Below are 22,509 nucleotides of genomic sequence, written 5' to 3'. Positions count from 1 at the left end.
ATGCAAAACAGTTAGTTATTAAGCCTTTGAAACTGCCACAAGATGCTACACAGAAACCTCCAAAATCAGAGCGCCATAAACAGAATTCTGAGTAATTTAAGATTCGGATTTCATTTGGCAGCTTGATATGTACTTAAAAATGTGGAGATGCAGCAAGGACTGGTCCTGCTGAGTTGATAATTTGCAGAATTGGGTCTGTGTACCTCCAATGTACTGTGTACCCAGTGCTCCTCTCCACCAAGCAGAGAGGGTCAGGCTGTCCAGAAGTACCTTATGAACATCTCAGTGTTTTGTGCAAATTCATGATGCTTCCCTGTGTATCCATGGCAAAGAAGGAAAGCAAGTTCTTAATTTCTTTACTTGAAGAACAGATGGAAACAGACACAAAAGTTGTTGCCAGAGGCCATCTGAGGACCCAGATAAGGATTTCTTGTCTACAGTACCCAAAATAAGTATACTAAACAAATGGGCATATTTCAATATCAGTTATTTATTCAAGGCAGGAATTGCATCATTGTGTGTGATTGCAAACTTCAGGCAAACAAAGGAATATGTAATAATCAAATCTTTAAAAGATTAGAACCTTGCACTTTAGAAATGAGTCATTTCTAAAACAAAGGCAAATGAGGAAGAAGGGAAAGGTCATGAATAACTGACAGACCAAAATCTTTTCCCACAAACCAGATGATCAGACATTGTGCAAATGTATGTACAGAATGATTTAATTTCTTACCCTCCCAATCCATTCGCCTGCACCCCATTGTGGAGAGCATGGAAAATACACTTGCCTCAAGAAAAACAATCACAGCAAGTTGTCGTTTATCACTTCCATACACTGTGACTGATTGTAAAAGACTTTTTGTTAGCAATATAAAAATACTATTGCAACTGCTGTACAAAGTTGAAGGGTGACAATCAGCATGATAGATTCCAACACATTTCCAAGAGAATCCCAGGGTGTGATTGACAGCAACTTCTTACCTGACAAGATAGCAAATTGCCTGTGCAGCTGCTCTATTATATCCACTGCAACCAGTGGCCGTATCTCCTGCTGCATGATTTCATCTGTGCAAGTGAAAACAGAAATATTCAATGAGTTAATAAAACCTTAATGACAATTTTCCAGCAAAATAAAGATGATACTCAAAGGGAAAAGAGCCTGGCCTTGAGTATTGGTTCAGACTGTCACAGAGAAGTTTATGATACTTACAGAGTCTCATCTGCAGTGTACATACTTTATTGCCTTGTGATTCCACAGCTTTCCATAAAAGAGCTCTAGTAGACTTGGCAGAGCTTGTCACAGGTTTGCTGAAGCTGTCAGCCTGTTCCTTTCTTCTTCATGCTCCATATTAAGCCATGGCATCTGGCCTCCCACATGAAGCAGCTTTTCAGTTTTTGAAAAGCTTTTACATTTTTTTGAAACAGTAAGATCTATTTCAGATACAGTGCCATGTTCCACCCTGAACTCCCTGGTCTCCGCTTGAGGACTTCGTGTAACCAACCAATTCAGAACAGTTTCCTTTGCTGATGCCTTTTCCACTACAAGCAAATACATAGTAAAAGGAGGAAATAAGGAGCCATGAGGCTTCCTTCGCATGAAAACAAAGCCTGTTCTTTTGAAGCAAACACTGAGAAGTTAAAAAATAACATGGCAAACAGCTGGGGGGAGGGGGGGAAGGGAAATCACAATTTTTGTGTGTGATCTATTTAGTGACCAGCAACTATAATCTCACATTGAGCTAATTTGACCTCTTTCTGTAGCAGGTGCACCCACATGTTCTCCCCATTCTTCACCCCAGACCAGCAGCATTTACTCTGGAATATCTGCCAGCTTGGCTGTTTATGTTACAATAGTACTTATTGTAATTAGGCCTTTAGCCACTGTACAGCTACAGAACAATCAGTCATGGCTTTTACAGCTCATTTCTAACTGCCCAGACAACAGGTGGAAAGAAGAAATCTGGATCTAGATAGACCACAGACCAGAGTTAAGGCAGGCAGTTGCCCTGCTTAAGGATCAAGATTTTCATTGACGTCAATACCGAATTATTTTAGCACACCTGGTTTCAAACAAACTGTCCAGAAATAGAGAGGGAGGTCAGAGAAGTTAGAAACCAGCTTCTTTCTCCTGCATCCTAGTCTGCTTTGCAAAATGCCATCTCTCTCTTGCTTTCAGACATCCACTCCGATCCTTTCCAGAGCTCAGGATTCTAGATTTTAAATGACACTATGGAAACTTTTTGGTTCGTTTTCAAATGCTTCACTAAAAACTTGAGACAAAGTAACCAAAGAACTTGTTGCCCTCCTAGACAGATGGTGACGCACAGTATTGGAAGAAGTTGCGCAGACTTTGGCTGATGAGCAAAAAAAGGCAGTAATTCCAAGAAATTTGGAAAAATAAAAATCTCAAGAAGGCTGATTCTGCAAATCCTCCCTTTGAACTAAAAAGGGGAAATTAAAACTATAATGAGGGATGGTTTCGATGTGGGATCTTCACTTCCATATCGTTTATGCACCCCACTATCAGCTTCACTGATTCTTGACATTGCAGGTGGCTAACAATAACTGGAAGAGCAAACTAATGAAGCTAAAGAGCTTGGTTTCAGTGATGTTTTGCCAGTATGAAGGCATCATTAATATCAATCAGTCTTGAGAAAACCAAAATCCCCTCTCCCTCTTTCATATGGGTGTTTTATTAAGTTGCTCTAAAAATAGCTTGGTTTCTGATTTCTAAATATCTTTTTTTTCTACCAAAAGAATATTGTGGTGTAGGGATAAGGTGAAGTAATAGGAACAAGAACTGCAGAGTGCCAGTTAGTTCTCACCAAACCCCCTGCCTGGGCAAGCTGTGCCATATGGGATTTGCTGTAAACCCTACATTCAGCAAGAGACTTTCAGATGATGAGAAAGGTGGTATAAAATATATCTGGTGACTAGGAATCACACGCTCAAGAAAGGGCACAGCTCATACACTGACATGCTGGGAAAAGAACTTGTAGCATAAGAAACTAGCAGAAGACTGAGAAAACCTGAGGAAATAAGGAGAAGGTGCTTCACAAGCCCAAATGGAAAATCAGATGACGTGGCTATGAAATGGCAGCAGCTGTAGCCAACAGCACACAAGGTCACATTTGCCCTCTTCCATCTTCCTTTAGGACAGTGCTTAAAGGTAGTTACTCTTCAATATTGATAAATTTGTAATAGCATTACAGAGCTTGCAAAAAAAGTCCTAGTCTTTGGGAACACATGATTACCTGGGGCTGCTGAAGGAAGTTTAATCATTGACTAAAATAAAACTGTGATTTTTTTTTTAAAAGCAAACCAGACAATAGGGTTCTGGCTTAGTTTTACAGCCACACATTTTACCTAGCATTAGTGAGCATCAATACGTTCATATCTTCCACTATTCCAGGAGGCTCTGCAGCCTTCCTGATCTGTGCACTGCAAGTCACAAGCCTGCAGGAAGTGGTGTTCAGCCTCTTAGGTGGAAGAAATTTGCCATTTTCCTGCAGGACAGATACCACAGCAAAGAAAACCCTGCTTTTTACTTACTGATAATGGGCATGTTTTAATCCATTACATGGGGACCCGAAAGTCAATGAGAAAGTTTTAGAAACCTGATAAGCCACAGGAGCTCTGCAACAACTGCCTTGCTTCATTGCACCTAATTAATATCTGCAGAAGAGCTTGGACAACTCCTGGTGACTATAAAGTAGTCCTGTTCTCTGATAGAAAGTCTGTATAGCCATGCAACTAAAGATCACACCAAAACATACACCAGGCAAGTGGCTGAAATATGATCATCTTGGCAACATTGACTCAGGCGTTTCCTAGCTTCTCTGTCACTATTCTTGTGGTTTTAGATTTTTATTTATTTATTTATTTTTAATTGAAGAGGCAGTCACACATAAGCTTGCAAATTTAAAAAAGAAAAAAGCTTAACTGATCAAATAGTATTAAGTGAAACACCACCAATCCCCTGTGTAGGTCACCAAAGTTCAATCTTTACATATACCGTGCAATTCTTCATTAGTTGAGCTAGCTGAATTTGCCAAGACAATTAAGTCAGTTCATCTATTCTTGGTTCTCCTTTTAAAATTGCTATAAATTCAATTCCTAGAGAGAGCAGAAAAATCAGGCCTTATGGTTTTGCTTGCCAAGGTTTCCTATGAAGGAGGAGAAAAAGAAAAGCAATTACCATCGCTTCTCCTCCCTCCCAAACCTCTAGGGAGGTTAACTGCAACTGTGCTATCTAATCTTTAAGGGGAAAGCCATTCAGCTACGCTTCATAATGCCTCACTCAAAAATGAAACATGCTTGGGCTTCCCCACACACATGCTTGCCTATTTTATTTCTTGCCACAGCTGTATGTATTCCTGCAGCAGGTGCGGAAGGAGCACAGCCCACAGATTGCTGCCTTCAGAGCTACACCAACAGCAGCTGATTAAAAACAACAAGGAATATAATCTTTTCCCTTCTTCTCTGAGCAGACAGAAACTAGTTTACATGCTAATGGCAACTAACAGCTTCCAACAGTATTGAGAAGATGACCTGCTGGAGTGAAAGACTGGACTGCACTGAGTAGATTGACACAGCAGTGCCTGTTGCTTCATGAAAGTCAAACAAAAGCAATGAGCCATAACAGTATCTCTTTGGTTTTTAGTGGGTGAATGCTACAACTGCCTGGCCTTCTGTTGAGTAGGAGAGGGAGGTGCTTCAATCCACCATCTAAAGTCACTACTCTTGGAATAATGGGTTACAAATTTCCAGCATAAGGCCAGAGATTTAATTTTAAGAGCCTGAAAGGACACCTAATATTATGTGCTAATTCTTCTTGAAAAGTACCAAAAGGCAACACAAATTCAGAGTTCAAAAGTTGCAAAGCACCTACAGTTCAAATGTTCTCAAGTCCTGTGTCTGCTTGCCATGAACAACAACAGTTAGCTAGGAGTCTAGCAGAGCTTAGTTAGATTTCAAGAATTAAACACACTAAGGAGACAAAATTGCCTATCTTTGCTGACAAGGTTTAAGCAGTCTACAGGATTCGAAAATATTCTGTCCACCAGAATTTTCAATGCGAACCCTTAAGCAAAACATTTCCCTTCCTGAAGGCCAAAACCAACTTCTGTGTTATTACATCAGAGAAAAGAGCTCTTGGTTTGAATTTGGGTTGCAGGGGATATTTTGTAATTCTAGTTATTTCTCTCTCACACCATTTGTGGCTTTTGTTTACTTTTTGAAAAGGTTTATTCTTTCAGCCCAGACAGAAACAGCAAGATCAGTTCCTGATACAAGCTGGCTGTGCTACAGACTGCTTGCTTTAAAGAAGAACTAAAACTCCAGCTATAAACAGAAAGGAAATCCCATCCTTTCTCTTATTTTCCTGCGCATTTGCATCATCTTTTTTTGTTGTTTTTTTTTTTTTTTTTTTTTTGCTAACCCATGCTGAGTCAACTGAAAACTAAGCCAGGAAAAAAGTTACTGGAATAAAGTGAAGCCGTTTTTTCTTAGTTGATTGCTTCTTATTTGGGTTAGCTCTCTGTAAAGGATCTTGAAGGGTACAAGTGCTAGTAAGGCATGGATGGGAAATGGCAAGGCCAGGACTACCTCTTCCAGCAGAGAATCACATGTCAGCTTAGAGAAAAAGCCAAAATGCAGCATAGGTAGGTGACTGGTGTCATCTTTTCTCTCAGATCATTTGCTAATAAAACACAACTATAAAACCTACAAAGTGTATTTGTTGAAATGCAATTTCTGTTCTCATTAAAGCCAAGTTTCAAAGCAAGGTTTGCTAACTAAATTCCAAGGAGAGAAGATTCTCCTAAAATATTTAAGTAACTCTGTTAATGTTTGGAGAAATCCCTAAAATATTTGTTTCTTTAGTTGGTTGGTTTGGGGTTTTTTTGGTGGGTTGTTTGCTTGTTTTTAACTGTTACACCAAACCAAACTTCGTTTGATTTCTACTACTAATGTAGTAGAAATCTGGACAAGCAAGGCCAGGAGCAACACTCCAGCTGTCTTGTGTGATCCATGCCTGATATGCTGTCATCCCTCGAGAAGGGACAGTTCTAGGCCATGGTGTGGATGGAATTTCCTTGCAAGCTTTCCAAAACAACATCCATGAAAGAGGGAAAGGTTAGAAATGCACACCTTTCTCTGAAGAGCTCAAACCTCTGTGACCCTCAGTGTCTATTTGGGCAGAAGCTGAACTGGTTCCTGATGTGACCTTCTATCTGCTCTGAAGTTTTCTCCTTTCATTATGCAAGTTGCAATCAATATTTCAAAAGCATGCTATGTAACCTGATGAAGGACGTACAGCTTTACCTGAGCGTTGCTTTGCAGGCACATTAAACATTTCTTCCAATTCTAAGTGCTTCTTCGGATCGCTGCATTTTTCAGTTCATCTCATTGGCTAAATTTAATGTTCACTTTAAACATAAAATTACAGGAGTGGAGAGGTCAGAGACTGAAAAGGCCTGTTTAGTGGTTGTGTTTTTCCATGCTCCAGCAGTGGTTACGGACTTAGTTAAAACAAGTTGTTCTTACAGGCAGGCATAGTACACACTATGAGTCTACTATGGCTAACTTGGAATAGGGTGAAGAGAAAGCTGTTTGTATCAAGGAACTGAAATAACATCCTCCCAACAGGAAATCCGCTCATGTTCAGTATCTTGAGTAGGCATACTGGGTCACTGTGGTAACTGGAAAAACTTACCACCGTAAAGATGCAAACTGCACTAAGTTTACTAAATGAAAGATTCAAGAGAGGCTCAAAGTAGTCATTAGTGGCAACCTCCAAAGGAGATATTTGAATGCTGCCCAAGTAAGAAGGTGAGGATATTATGAACTATCCAGAATTAGCAAGGAGCTAAAGAAACACACCATTCCACATCATTTGCCCTGCAATTGTCAGGGGGTTTTGACAGACATTGCTTGATTTCACAAAACACACACTGGGATATTATAAGGGGATCTTATATCCTGCTTCCAAACGAAACACGAACACTTCTCCAATAAAAGGCATTAAAGGCCAAGGTCTAAGCGTCAGCTTCAAGAAATTAGTCCAGATTTACAGCAGCGTGGCACAGCTCCTTTCTAGTCCCTCAGTAGTAAAAACTTGATGGTTTCTAATTTTTGTCAGAGAAAAGTTAATTCGTCTTCCTTCCAAAACCCTTGCTTCACAGCAATGCTGTATGCTAGAACACAAATTCATGCTCATAGAATGGAAGACAACAAAGGAATGTTTCACATTTCCACACTGTCATCTTAAAATCCAAGACTAACAAAAAGCACATGTCACAAACTGCAAAGCTAAGATACATTCACGACAATACTTGGATACCAAGCTCATCAAGAGAGGGCAGCTTATGTGGCAGACTTCATTCCTGCCTCCCCAGAACTTGCCAGCAGATAGTTCCACAGCTGAAACAGCATCTTAGAAAATTTCTACCCACTGTCTCTGCTCCGAATTACTGTATCCAGCAAAATTGTTTCAGAGCCTATTCGTACAATTTTTGAGGGCCCATTTGGCTCAGGAGCTGCAGTACTGCTCACTTACTCACTCCTGAATAGAGGCCAGTTAGCTCAAAAATATTTCCCTGGCTACTACCATTGAAGACAAACAGTGAGCCATAGCAGCCATCGCTGTTGACAGCAGTACTCTGAACATATACCTCAGCTACAGGACTCACAGCCAACCTCTCTGCCTGAGGAGACCCAGCCACCCTTCCAGCAGCCTTCTCCAAGCTGTCACCACCATCTCAGTTCAGATGCCCATCAGGAAAAGCAACAGAAACAGACTGCAAAAAGTGATGCTTCCCCTTTAGACCCACACACACTCACAAGCATGTGCCCTCCTTTGTGTCGCTGGCTGGCTTCTTTGCAGTCTGTCTGTGGTAATGAGTTCATATGAGGCAGAGGGGACAAACAGAGAAGCAGCCTCCCGTGGAAGCAGTCCTGGATCTAACCAACAGTGCACCAAAGAGCTGACGCTTTCCTGGAGGAGACTACACAAATTGCTTAGTAACTGCTCCAATGGAAACCACAGCAGAGACCTCCAACACACCATACCCAGGCTTTAACCCTCCCTAAGGTACAGCTGGCTTCTTGCCTCCCAGGCAGCTCTCCATTCAGACCCTTAGACACTTTGGAGGAATTCACAGCTTAGCACAAACAAAGGTACATCCCAACAACAGGCAAAACAAATTCACTTGCTCAGACTAAGGCATGGAAAGGGCTCTCATTAAAATAAATAGTAGAGTATTCAGGGCCAAGGGAAACCAATAGTGCTGCTACGAATGGCTGTCTGGTGTACTATCCCAAAGGCACACCCACACACCAAAGCATAGTAGTGCTATTTAAAGACAAAGGAGAAGACTGCACGAGACCTACAAATTTGGCTAGAAACATGATGATAGCTCTTGAGCAGTGGAGTAATCAGTTCTACATCTCTAGTTCAATACATATTTCAGGACACAAGTTTGCACACCACATGAAGAGAGTTCACATATGCTTTCTTGTTGGTGTGGCAATGGTGACATGGCATCTATAGCTATCTGAAGTAATACCAAGTCGCCATTTTAGCATTAAGCTACTTGATAAAATTGTACCTTTACTACCACAAACCCCAGCAGCTCAGTAACTTCAGATAGAAGTCACTCTTTACCTAGGGTGCAGCAGAGCAGTTCTCTCCTAGGATGCATGATGTAGTAGTAACAGTTTCGGGTTTTGTGTCCTGCTAGCAGTCTCAGGCTCAAAAAAAGACAAGTCCCATTTGTTTTATAGATAGAGAAATTAAGGTATGGGGAGAGGAATCCAGGTTGCCAGCCAACCTTAGTTTCCCACACCTGTTACAGAGAGCCACTATCAGGTGGATAAAGGTAGACTAGGAGAGCAGCAAGGTGCATAGTATGTTTTTACATTGCAGTTTATTTCCCCATCATCTCCAAACTGCATGCTAAACAAATTAATTTACCAACTGCAGTGAGTGTGTAATGTTACTCCCTGTTGCCTATACCGATATAAATGTCCACTTGTAACTAATTTACAGCCAATATCTGTTGCTCATTCCAGACACATTCTGCTTTTAGAAGGGGAGGCTGTGAGTAGGAGATTCACCTCCAGCTCTGCTTGTGCACAGTGAACAGACAATAGCCCAGCTACTCACAGAGACCCAGCTCATCTTCAGTGGGAGCCCTGCAACAGGCAGCAGAGTCAGTGCAGAGCTGAGTTCCACAGCCAGACCCTGGTGCAGTGCCCTGCCCTCTCCCAGGCAGCATTCCTAACCTTCCTGCAGAGACTCATTGTCTCTAAGAGCAGAGGTCAAAGAAGCTCCAAAGCATTACAGACAAGTGTTCACAACGATGTAAATGGCTAAAAATGTGCCAGATGATTATGCTCTAAAAATCATTTTAATCCCATGTGTAGAGATGCTGCAGAAGTAGCAGATCCAGCTGTGGAGTTATAAAACTCAATGCTACTCTGCAAGTGAATGTAAATAACCAACCTTATGGTAGATTCCTGAGATAAGGAATGAACTCACTGTAGAAGAGGTACCAAGAAATTCCTCTCAGTCCACTACAAGCTCAAAGGAAAGCTCATCAGGCAGCACTTTCAATTTTGTAAGCTAGATTCACAAGTGTCTGACATGTTTTCATTTGCATAACTAGTAAAGATAATTTCAGTGTGCATCTGTAAAATGTATTTGCAAGCTGAAAAGGCCTAAGTTGTGTCTCAGTAGAACAACAGATACACTATCCAAATATTGTCCCACCAGGATACAGCACATGGAATATAGTAACACTGATGTTTCAGGTTTTGTTACTGGCAAACATCTGCAGTGCATATGGAAGTTTACTTAAAAAAAAAAAATTAATAATTCAAAGACCTGATCCCTCCTTTCTATGATACACCCCAGTTTCATTGAAATAACTCTCACCATCTGAGCACCAGATCCCACATGTTTTTGTGTTCACACCTGTGGGTATGGGTCTCCAAAAGCATGAAAAGGAATGGCTTGTACCTAAATGCCTCTATCTCAGAGAACATCCTCCCAGAGTCTTTCACTGCAGCACTATGGGGGACCACTAGGTTCATTGTGTTTGACTTAGTGAACACACAAGAAGTTCACAGAAATTGGATTAAACCAGCATTTTAGAAAGCTCTTTAATCTTATGTCAAAGACTCCAGGCAACTACAAATCCACTTCTCCCCCTAAAGCTGGCCTAACACAAATAAATTGGCTTGTGTTTCAAAGCTCTCACTTTAATTTCCAGTCAACTGATTCTTATTGTGGTTTTGACTTAAAAATTTGGTAGTTGCCCCCAGTGTTATTTTTTTCTCTGGCAGATCTCCCTTCTTGAGTCTTGGGTCAAAGGGAAATGGAATAGAGTATCCCATTCTTTTACCTCTTCCCATCTCACCTCAGCTTTTCCCAGTGCTAGCAGAGGATGGCATTACTAATTAAGAGCATCCCAATTTCATAATCAGATCTTCAGTCATGTAGACTCTTGCTCCTTAGAGGCCCCCACAGCAGCATACTGCACCGAGGTGGTGACTCAAGGGCTTAAACAAATAGCCTGAACTCAGCAACCCCCAATTTAATGACTCACAGTCACAGTTTCTGGATATGAATAAGTACTGCTGTTGTGCAGAACAACATTGCTGAGACACCCTGGCTTAGAAAAAGGTGGAAAAAAAAGTAAATGCTTGCTTAATAATTCTTGTCTGTTGTAAAAGCCTGGAGGAGTTTTTTTCCCCCCCTTGAGAAATGGAATGAACTAATAGGATCAGAAATCTGTGCAACAAGACACCTGGTATAGTCCAAATATTAACACATAGAAAGCTGGACTGCTACAACCAAATTTTATGTATCATTCTTTTATACTTGAGCACAAATAATTCTACTAAATAACATCCAGGTGGTGAAGGAGGTGATCCCATGACTTAGAAACCTCACTAGGCAGGCTAATCCACAGCAAGATACAGATAATAAAAAAGCAGCATAATTTGTACACAAGATTAACATATTAGCACTGCAGAATTGGATACTTAAGCAGGACTTGAAGCAGCAGAACTGAAAATGGAGACCAAGCTTTGTGGGACCAACCAGGGTGGGAGCTCTGCACAGATGCTCTCCAACCTTCCAGCGTATTCAGCACAATTTCCCCCTGAAATCTCCCTAGACAGTTTACACTACAATTTTGGCAATACAAAAAAAGGAAACTGAGCTATTATCTTGTGGTAATAAGTCCCACAAGTTAACAAAACATTACCAATTACAGCAATCTGTCTGTGCTTAATGCTTTTCCATTTCAAGTTGTTTCTTGCTCTGGTGTCATGGGAGGAAGGAAAAAACATAAATACCCAGAAGGCCTCTGCTATAACTTGCCCTTCAAGAATTTGTTCTCTTGATCTTCTCAGTACTACATTCCATTTATCTCTTAAAACTCCTTTTAAATGGAAATCAAGCTATGCCTTCTCTATTTTCATCCCTATTCTCTGGACTTTTCTGATTAGGTGAACAGAGCTCAGTATTGCTCAACAGCAGCAGAGCAGGCTGCATATCAATGGGAACAGGTGAAGAGAGACACAACATTTAAGATGATCTTTTCTCAGAAAAGCTTCTGTGGAAAACATAATAATATTTTATTTTAACTATTTTCTTTGCAGTGAGAGCCAGCTGAAAAACATTTATCCCAGGTTCCCTTGGTAGCACTTTATATTAAAGACAGTAGATACAGTACGAAAATAAAACAAGCAAAATTCTGAGCAACGCACAGGGAAGCACTGTGACCGAGTTGAAGGGAGTTTAGAATTATCTTCCACTTACACGCTTCCACTGCAGATTTCAGTCTTCACACAAAACAGTCACTTTCTCCAGTAACCAGCACCCTTGTGGAAAGGTCAGCCATGTGGGAAAGGAAAAGTATTTCTCATTTATTTCACTATTGAAGGTAGAAAAGCTCAAAAAAGCCATTTTTCCCAGTTTATATCCAAAAGGCCTTTGATTCAGGGCCAGATACCTCCACTAGTTTCACATAAACAATGCACTCCTTTCCCTCAATATTAAGCTCTAGTACAAGGTCGTCCTGACAGAAATAAACCAGTCCCTTTTCCTCCCTGAACAGGCAGATCTGAAGAACTGCTTTTCATTTCCAGCAGTAAGAGAGACACAGCAGTAGAACTGAGAACAAGTGCCCATGACTACTGGAAAGACAGAACTGTGGCATTCCTGTCTCCTACAGAAGGACTAAATCAGAAACACTGTTAGCACAAGAGACAGGTCCCCATCCTACCGGCAAGGAGGATTTTTCCTGCTTTTGCAGCAACAGCAAAATCCTGAATAGCCTCAGTAATCGTAGAGCCATAGAATAGTCAGGGTTGGAAAGGATTTTAAGATCATCTAGTTCCAACCCCCCTGCCATGGGCAGGGACACCTCACACTAAACCATGGCACCCAAGGTTCCATCCAACCTGGTCTTGAACACCGACAGGGATGGAGCATTCACAGCTTCCTTGGGCAACCCATTCCAGTGCCTCACCATTCTCACAGTAAAGAACTTCTTCCTTGCATCTAACCTAAACTTCCCCTGAACTGTGCAATCCCTAGTGTCTGCAGACTCATGACCCTGTTTTATGCAGACACCAACCTTGAGCACAGATGAAAAGTCACACATTTACTTACTTAAAGATATATGCTCTCCATGCATATATCCTCAAGCTCCACAGCATGCAGAAGCATAGTCTAATCAGCCAATGCTCATCCATCCATGTAAAGCTCTAGTAGATGTGTGGTTGTATTGGAGGACTCAAGCATCACAACAAGGCAAGCTAATTAAGAGCGTCTGAGGCCAGAGAGGTCCATTTTCACAGGAGGTGTCCCCAAGCATGAAAGTTCTTAACTAGCAGTTGGGTGACATGAATAGCCTTGTCAGTGCTACAAAGGCATATGAGCCACTGTCCAAGAACGAGATATTTCATGACATGAGGCTAATGCTTTGTTTTCAGCTTCAGTATTTCTTTTGCGAGGAACTGAGAGCACTACAAGGAGGACCAACTCTGGACAGGAGTCCCTGCCACATTTCTTACCTGGCTTCTGCAAGCTCTTTCCCTTTGGTTGTCAGTTATAGCAACTGGGAGCTGCAGCTCTCAGAGAGTCCCAAGGTCACATACTGGTACTCAAAGTAGCACCATTTGTACAGCAGACTCCAGAGCAGAATTCAGCAGCAGTAGAGGAGTTCATAAAGCAAGGTGCTTCCTCTACCTCTTGCTGGGAGCTGGGGCTGTGGAGCTCTGAACAGTCATCACAGGGCCGTAGGGAAGCTGCCCTTCAACTAAACCCTTACAGTGGTACATTCTTTTTGTAAATACACACTATTTTCATCTTTTTACATGAACACAAAACTACAACCAAGTTTTAAACCACTCACCAAAATAAATCGCATAGAATCCAAAGAAGCCTTGAAGTTGCATGATCCAGGAACTGGATTAGCTTGGCACTGTGTTGCTTTCTATGGGGTACTGCTGATGAAAGGCAGGTTATGGCAGGCCCCTGCAGGCCTGACTGCAACCACATGACCTCCATTTATGCTGTAGTTACCTCTGTACCTTCCATCTCTTCTCATTCTGATACTTACTACAGGAGAGAAAATTGCCACATAGTATTCACAGAGCTCCAAAGGTGTGGTCTGCATGTGAAAAACGTTTCATACCAACTAGTCCTCAACAACACTCCATCTTTACACTGACCCCAAGTGAGAACAAAGTTAGAATACACCACAGAGATCCATAACCTTGCATTGTCACTATGTTCAGACAGAGCCAGCCTGAGAAAAAGACACACATCCACAGATAGAGTTTGTCAAGGAGTCTTTGCTAGTATCAAAGGACTAGCAAGATGAGGGAGCCAGAGCCAAAATTCTCTGGGACAGATCATCTTTCTTCTCCTGCATTTATGTCACACCTATTGCAACCAGAAACTGGTCTAACCTTCAAGGATAGCTACATCATCAGGATCCACTATTTATGAAGGTGGGTAATTCCCACTGCTTCTGCTTTGCAGATAAGGAAACTAATGCCAAAACTAGAGATGAGTACAGAGTCAGAGGCAGTTCCGAGCAGGAGCAAAGAACCCAGGCAGTGTTGGTGTTATGAATTTCTGTGCCCTCTTGCCAGCTCCTCAGCCACCTTCTAACGTCACCACATGCAGAGTTTGTCACTAGTGTATTCTCATAGCTCACACAGCTCTATTGCACGCAACTGAGGGCACCATGCCCCTAGAAATTACCTAACTTCTGTCCCTCCTGATGCCTCACTGACAGAATTTATAATAAAAGCAGTGAAGATGCTTTCTGCTTCACAAAGTGGCAACAGGCTCAGACTGACTTGACATATCTGCTCTCTAGCAGAAAATGATTTTCCAAGGGATTTCCACCCATCCACTATGCCAGGTCATCTCTCTATGTGAGAAGCAGGGAAGGTGTTTCCCTGGGAACAGTAACCATGGCAAAGCTCTAACCAGTGTCTTCCCCTCTTTACCTACAGGAAGAAAAGGAACAGCAGATGCCTGAGCTCTGCCTCCAGCAGGCCCATGGGCCCCCAAAGCTGTAAGCAACCTGGAAGCACCTGATTGAAGATTCAAGAAGGAGCTTCAATTAATTCTGTTCTGCCTCTTACTCAGATACCAGACATTTCTGCCATACTGTGCTGAACTCAGAATGCCTCATTACAAAGAGTGCAACTGGAAACATCAGTGTTACTGAAAGGTCAGCCAAATACAACAACGTGTAAGTAGGCACTGAGCCCAAAAATCAGGGTGGATAGATAGCCAGTAGAAGCAGAGGTACAATGGACTAGCTTTGCAGTTTTCAAGCCCTGGCATTGTGTGTTAGAGCCCTATTAAAGAAAGCATCTGCAAACCCCAATTTGCCAGCAGATGACCTGCTACTGGTCCACCTCTTTTTCTGCAGAATATTCTCGATATACCAGATTGAATACAACTCTTTGCCGAAGAGATAATTAAAACATAATAAAGACTTACGTTGAATGCAGAAACGTATTGCATACTTTAGGGGATCTTTTTGTCATGTACTAGTGAACTTGCAATAAATTTCTGGATTTGAGGTTTGCTAAGTATTCATTCAAGTTAACAGAGCAAATGACACCAAAGGGTTCCTTTGTTAATCTTTCTCTCACAGGACACATAGACTAAAAATGTTCTGTGATTCAGCAAGCTTGATAAGTGACTAAACAGCCAACAGCATAGATCTCAACTACCATCACTCCACTTCAGGGTTAACATGCAGTTAGCACAAATTGCCAGGACACCAGCAGCCACCTGCTCAGAGTGGAATACTGCCCTATACCAAGATTGACTCACATGGGGCACAAAAAGCTTGATAATCCAAGTTTCTGTTATGAGTACAGTGAAACCAGAATCTTTACAATGAGAGATATTAACATTCTACATAGTAATTTAAGAGCACAGGGTGAGAGCATCAGTGGGGTCATTAAACCTACTGCCCCAACACAAACATTCCTATCAAAAGCTATTTTACATGCACAACAAATACCTGCTCTGGGCATACACAGAAACCCCAGTGTCTAACACTCAAATGAAATAAACATTTATTCAGAATAAGTCTAGCACTTCTTTTTACCTCCTCTAGGTCAAATCACTGCAAGTATCCCAGAAATACGCAAATGATGCACTCATACCTGAGTAAATATTCAAATCCAGCTAGTTGCCTTTATTTACCACTGACTCCTCAGAAAAAGCATTAGAAAAATAATCTCTTTTTGCACATCTCCTAGGAATGCAATGCAGCTACCACTAAGAGAAAGTGCTGTTTCTTTTAAAGATGCTGCACATACCTTTCTTCGCCATGCGCTCCAGTCTAATGCATCCTCCTATAAAGTCATGATAAGATTTCATTTCTCCTTCTGTTATCCGGACAGCAGTGAAAGGTAGATTCCTGGGCACCTGTTGTCCACATTTCCGACACCAAGAAGCCATTGCCACAGCTCAGGAGATTCTTGACAGGAATCTGCTCTTTCAGTTTGCTGGAATTCAGCCTGATTCTTCAGCCGTCAGTCCAGGCTGGTGATTTTATCCCACTTAGTTCATTCAAGGTCACCCACGCCAGCAGGATGTTCGCCATTGCAATTGGCTAAGACTTTTATAGGCTTACTGACTGTGTTTGTTTCTCCTTCCTTCCTTTCAATATCAGTTTACTTTATTCTCTCATTCAGAATGAAAGCTGTGAACCTCAGCACAGCCCATGCCCTGAATGGCTTCCTTATCATTAATTTACAGCTATCTTATAAGCAACAATGAAGAGAGAAGATCCCAGAAGCACATTGCAAGATCACAGGCTGTCTCTTCAAAAGCATGCCAGATATGATCATGAAGACTTTTTTCTTAAGAAAACATTTTTCTTCATGATTTTTGGTTCCTTTTGTGCTTATGGTTTTATGATTCACCACTGAGAATGGATTTTTTACTGCTGCATTTCAGCTTGGATGGTGCAAGGACACTGCTCTGCAGAGCTGCTCAACCAATTACTCATATGCCTGGCAGTGGCACTGGGAGGCTGCAACTGTACAGAAAAGCCCGCTGCTGCTGTGCACAGTCCCTGCTCATAAGATCTGATAATCTAAATGAACAGAGTAGCAAATGGAGGACAGAAGAGAAATACTGCTGGCAGACATGCTCTGCTAGCTGTGCAATCCCCAGCCCAAATTCTGTTTAAAAAGAACTTAGATCCACCACTTTGACACCAAAAGGAGAAATCTGAAACATACATTCAGATTTCTCTTTTGAAGGGGCTGGATGTTTAGGTCGACTTTTTTTCCATTTTAATAACCAATATAACACAAAGCATTGGTTAGAGAGCCTGGTGAAGAAACTAGTACTAGGGGAACTGAGTGTAGAGAGCACCCAGTCCCAGTGCAGGGAGCTAAAAAAGGGAGCCTTCCCTGGAACAGGGAGAGGACTGCACAGAAGAGGCATGAACGGGCACAAAGCCAACACTGGTGACAGTGCAAAGAATACAATAAAAACCTACTGAATCAGGGCCGAGCTGCAACGCAGAGCTCAACTGCAGGTACCTGAGTACAGACCAAGGTTTCTGCAAGGATCTTATACACAGGCCAGGAGAGTCTTTGCCTTCCTCTGCCTCAATCACTACTACCCGTTTCCACTTGCATAGTTGCATCCAGTATTGTCCATTTCATGACCCTCTCAGATCACTATCCCTAGATATGGGGTGGGAAAGGAGAAGCCTAATTAATACAAATCAGAGAAAGAACTAGAAGGGACAAAGATGCCCAGGAGAAAAGAGTCTCACATGATGCCATTAATTAAATGGTGAATAACTAGACGGACAGGCCTGAATGCTTGTAAGCTAAAACATACAGAAGTTTTTTTCTAGTTCTTCCCCATTCCACAAACTTCAGCTTCTGCAAACTTCATGCAGCTCCTCCCCTGCTGACTCTGCTGCTTCTCAACTTCACAGTGAGCTGTTTAAGCTTCCTAACCCAGCGTACACAAACTGCCCGTGCGGTAAAGTAACTACCAGATTTGAGTAGTGAGTTTGATGAAAGGAAGCTATAAAGGGATTTCCACTGTTAAAGTGAAAGATCTGTGCTCCCTCCCCTCCCTCCCTCCCAATTTGCTGCATGGCTTGAAGCTGGTCACCCTCCTGCTCTTTGTCTTTGCCAAAACCCTGCCTGCAAAGTGAGGACAGTGATGTACTGAGCTGTTGACCCAATTCATTAGCATTTACAAAATATTTGTTAGAGCTCCCATAAAGGAATTCCCAGGCGACTGCGATATTTTACATAGAGCAGTGGCACAGGAGGCAGAATTAATTTGTAGCGAACTGTCATCATGAGGTCAGAAAATCAGAAACATAACCCAGCAGTTTTATCTTTCAAGATGGCCTTTCTGCCATCCTCTTCTCTGGCTTAAGGTGTCCTTCCTTACATAAGCAAACATGACATACCTCAGAAAGCAAGCTTTTCTGACACTATGCTCATGCATATGTCTGACATACACAGCATAACTGCACTTCAGCTTTGCATATAGGTAGGTATACAATGGGGGAGAATCCAGCATTTGCAACAATACACTTCTGTCTGCCAGCCTCCTTTGCATACACTGTTCCCCCATAGCTTAGCAACAGGAGAATCTGTGAGACTCTGTTCCAAGGGGGAGATTTAATGCTGGAAGTGGGATGCAAGAAGAAAACTGCCCTAGGTGTGAGCTTCTGAAGCACAGGTAGCCAACAGCACACCCCAAGGAAACTAAAATCATCTAAGTCTCAGTCTTTCCTTAGGAAACCCCAATCCATTACAATGCTAAATAGACATCTCTGATGTGTGGGGTACCACTGACATCACCCAGCTCCAGAAAGAAAATAAGCTGACTGTAGGTGCTACACATCTAGCAATAAAGCACATAAGGTTTACCTCAGGGATTAAGTGCTGTGCTAGAAGGACTAGGATGGATGGACAGAAGGATCTATTTATTCTTCTGTAAGAGTCATTTCATTTACATTTCACAAGCAGCTGGGCTGGCTTCTCCTAACGCATACTGGAAACCTCTAACAAGGGAGCACTAAGAGACCTGCATGGTTTCCTGCTACAAAAATTACCTCTTCTGTGCTGCACTGGATGTATCTGCACAGGTGTTGCTGCAAGGGCTGGCTTGCAGAAATGCTTTCATGTAACATGAAACATCCTCAGCATGGATAACTGATTCTTCACAACTTTCCTCTCTGAGCTGAAAGGTATCAATCTGACTGAAAGCAACTTATTTTTCTTTGCATGCAGAAGATTATAGCAGAGGGAGCAGGTACAGAAAATGGCAACCATGCTTCTTTGGGTCTTCTCCATAGTTAACATAGAATGAAGGGCTGCTTTCTGGCTGCTCCAGACAACCACGACAGAATGTTTGGAAAAGCTAAGGAAGAGAACTTTTTCTGCTCATGAACTGCCAGCATTTCCTAGCAACATCATCTGGGTTGGTCTGTCAATGAAAAAGCAAGTAAACAAATGAAAGAGTCATCAGAAATGAAAAAAACAAAAAAAAAAACCACACTAAAAAACAACCCAACCAACAATCACACAGATATCCTTAAATGCCATCAACCAAACCCGCCTGAAGAACTGCATCAGTTCCTCGTTTCATTAGAAATACCAGTTCACCTTGGAATTGGAACTTGCTGACAAGTGCTTGCTGTCATGACTGTATGGCCAGAGGACTGCCATAAATTTAAAGTCAATTCAGTTTAAATCAGTTGAAGTCCCATATCTCTTCTCACAAAATAACATGCTTCTGCCCCAAAAAGCAGTGCTTCAATGGGTGGTATCACGAAACATGGAACAAACATACTGGGTCTCAATGCTGCTGGGCCCAGTGGACATAATTTCTTGTGAAGAGTCAAGAACTGAGACTGGAAAAGCATTATGTGACAGAGAAAGGAGCCTGCTTCTGCTGCATGTGGAAATGAGGCAGCTAGAAAACACTGTAAAACACTCCTGTTTTCAACTTACCCCACACAGTCATTAAACAATTGTGGGGAAACAGACACCACTTTTCCAACTGAGCCTGTTTCAAGAAAGGTTAGTAGATGAGACTCAAAAATTGCCTCCCTTTTCCATGAATGATTTAAAAACAAACAAAACTTCCAACCCCCCCCCAAAAAGCCCAGTAAAATTAGCAGGAAATAGCTTATTTATTCCTGAAGATCAGCAGCTCCCCCACCTATGTAGAGTATTCTACACAACTGAGAAATAAGTAATCTAAGTCCAAGGACAGTATTAAGAATAATACACGTAACAGCTAAGGAAAAATAATTAATTCTGTATTTCATTCCCAAAACACCAGCTTCAGGTTTTACTATTTTTCTGTGATGTTTTATCTAATGTTTGAACTGTTCTTTGATAGCTATGCTGAAACACACTATTCCTTTTGCATATACCTCCATGACCTTCTTTCTCCCTCTCCCACCATGCAGATCATGAATCTGATAAGCTATAAAGCATTTCAGCAGCTTGAAGTTAAGGTGTACTGTCAGAGGACACTTATTGCTGTTACAGGTAGCATCCATTCCATTGTTCAGCTAGAAAATGGAAACTGGTCTTTTCTATTAACTTCCACTTATTTTCTTCCAACTAAAGCAGACCAGGACTCCCTCCCCCTCCTTTTTTAATAAAGGACTACACCTCAGGCATTGTTTTAAGCCCCAGTGAAGGAGCAGAGAAAAAAAATAAAAATCTTTGCTCTTGAAATTACTTCTAGCATACAGCACTGTTGCAACTACTACATGCAGTTACTGGACTAGAAGGCACTAATTCCAGTGCCATATGGCTTCAGAATCTCATTACACTGATCTGCTTAAAGTGATTTCCTAACTGACGAGCAAAGCATTTTTGGTCATCTTCAACAGTGGGAAACAAGAGCTCTGCCACTGTTGGCACACATTTACTCCCATGTGAGCTGCCAAAAGCAGAAGTGAGTATAGCAAAGATCAGAAGACAACCTAGCCAAAGAACTTTTTTTGCCATCTCAAACCTGTATAGACATCCACGGCTAATCAATCAAGGACCATTACCATGATTATTTAAAAAAAAACGAAACAAGCCAGTGCCATCACTGCTGGATTAGAGAATCTGCCCAGGAGATCAGGAGATGAGTGGAATCTTCATAGGTCAAGCACTGGGCAGGACTTGCTGCTGCACCTTCAGTGTTTATTTTATCTAGTTCTCTTGACCTCTGCAGTCAAGTGCAGACCAACAACAACAGAAGGCATTTCTGTCCTGCTAGGAATCTACTTGGCAAGATAAACAGATTCCCAAAGTTACCAATCTGTAATTGGCACAAGGGTAAAGAGCAGCTAGATGCAGGGCCTAGGCTTGGATGCAAAATTATTCCAGCCCTGATAATGAAAATGTCTAAGGATGTAAGTGAGGCTAAGAGCCTTCCTGTGCAGTACATACCTAAAAGATAGCTCTTGTCTTAAAGAGATAGGGGAATAAAATTAAATACAAGTAAATGCAAAAGGAGCAGATGAGAGAAACACTCAGTAACCCAGAGAAAGTTGTGATCCATAAAACAGCATGTCAGGCCACCATTCTTCCACACTCCTAAACGCCATAATCACCTTACCAACATAGCACACACTGTGAGAGATGGATGCACAGGGACAGTCTTTGAGCCACTGCCTTCCAGCAGCAGTATGAATGCTGAAAAGTCTCTGGGCATCAAGAGAACATGCTTTTCTCCTCTCTGTACTCTGCCACTGACGCACTGAGTCACCTCCCATGTGATGCTAACCCTGACTCTTGCTAACACTGAGAGCATTGCACTGCTCATTTTTCTCTCCCCCTTCACCTTTTTCTCCCTGCAACCAACCACTGGAGCACTCACAGTGCAGAACAGCTGGATCCATGCAGCAAACACCACCAGGACAGCTTCTTTCCTTGAGAGGCAACTGTATACATTCTTTCATGGAAGCAATTTTTTTTTTTTTTGTTACTGCAATTCATAACTTAAAGCAGATAAAGGAGAACACCAAAAAGACACAGGGATAAAAATAGGATCTCTTAGAATCACAAGGCTTGTTCATACTCAAGTCTTCTGGACACATGCCAAATAGGAAGAAACAGCTTCTCACATTACAAAGTATAGTAAAGGCATTTCCAGTGTTTTACTGCCATCTCTCAAACACTCAACATTAGTTACTATATAGGGTGGGATATTGGGCTTTAGGGACTGTTGATTTTTTCCTGTTTGCATGTCTGTGTATTGAGGTTCACTGAGTTACTTTGAGCAGTCCACAAAGAAAAAGGAGGTCCTATCTAGAGTGTTCTAAACACCAAGGCTTCAACTGACCTCTCTCAGCTGGCAGATAGGCATCAAACACATTCACATCCCCTAAGGCAAGGCTTGCATTCTTCTAGGAATTGAGGATAAAAATGAGTCAAAGAGGAATGACTCCCTCTGGCCGGGCAACTGTGAAGTACATGTTCTTTTTTCCTAGGACAAGGCTACTGTCAGAAACCAGAGGTCTGCCCTGAAGGACCTGCCCACACAGGCAGACACCTGCAGATGAGAGGCTGCAGCACTTTCTTCTGTGTGCCCCCACAAGCACAATCACACAGAGCAGCTGGACACTGGCATACACCTACACAGAGGCAGTAGGAATTTTTCCTGCTCAGCACCTGATGCTGTACAGCTGTTCCTTACACACATCCACCGACAGCCTTGAACCCCTGAGCCATTCCCAGTTCATCCTCCCCAGTTTCGTCTCTAAGCCATCACCTGTAACGGATTAAAGGTTCTAAAAAGACACAGTCTACAGGGTGATTCCTCAAGCTACACCAAAGCAGGATAACCTGCTAGCATGTGCATCAGCGGACACCTCATTTATCTCTCCCCACCCAGAGCACTGCATTATGCACCAGGGTGCAGCAAGGCCAAGACACTGGCCTCAAAGCTGAGCG

At 42.1% G+C, this 22,509-nt stretch overlaps 1 protein-coding gene and 1 long non-coding RNA gene across 10 annotated transcripts in view; one reads left to right on the top strand and one right to left on the bottom strand.

Moving 5' to 3' along the window:
* The window catches only part of MCF2L2 (MCF.2 cell line derived transforming sequence-like 2), a 180,673-nt gene that overhangs the window by 141,578 nt on the left and 16,586 nt on the right, over positions 1 to 22,509 (bottom strand). For 2 of the 9 annotated variants that reach the window (XM_061452400.1, XM_061452406.1), the window contains exons 1-2: positions 15,874 to 16,151; positions 982 to 1,065 (exon numbers count right to left, since the gene is read on the bottom strand). In XM_061452400.1, coding sequence (XP_061308384.1) covers positions 982 to 1,065; positions 15,874 to 16,015 — 226 coding nt within the window. In that variant the 5' untranslated portion in view covers positions 16,016 to 16,151. Of the gene's footprint in view, positions 1 to 981; positions 1,066 to 1,210; positions 1,403 to 15,873; positions 16,155 to 22,509 lie in introns of those variants that run through there. The other 7 variants (XM_061452405.1, XM_061452404.1, XM_061452401.1 and 4 more) reach the window with 7 other exon arrangements.
* LOC133268783 (uncharacterized) lies at positions 14,505 to 14,797 on the top strand. The gene is made up of 2 exons (XR_009743165.1): positions 14,505 to 14,606; positions 14,681 to 14,797. It is a non-coding gene; the product is annotated as an uncharacterized LOC133268783 (long non-coding RNA).

Source organism: Pezoporus flaviventris, unplaced genomic scaffold (assembly GCF_033815535.1).
Source record: "Pezoporus flaviventris isolate CSIRO_AGI_PZ_B2104156 unplaced genomic scaffold, CSIRO_AGI_Pfla_v1 ptg000013l, whole genome shotgun sequence".
Lineage (NCBI taxonomy): Eukaryota > Metazoa > Chordata > Aves > Psittaciformes > Psittacidae > Pezoporus > Pezoporus flaviventris.
Note: the sequence above shows the minus strand (reverse complement) of the source record. Positions and strands in the feature narration are given on the sequence as shown.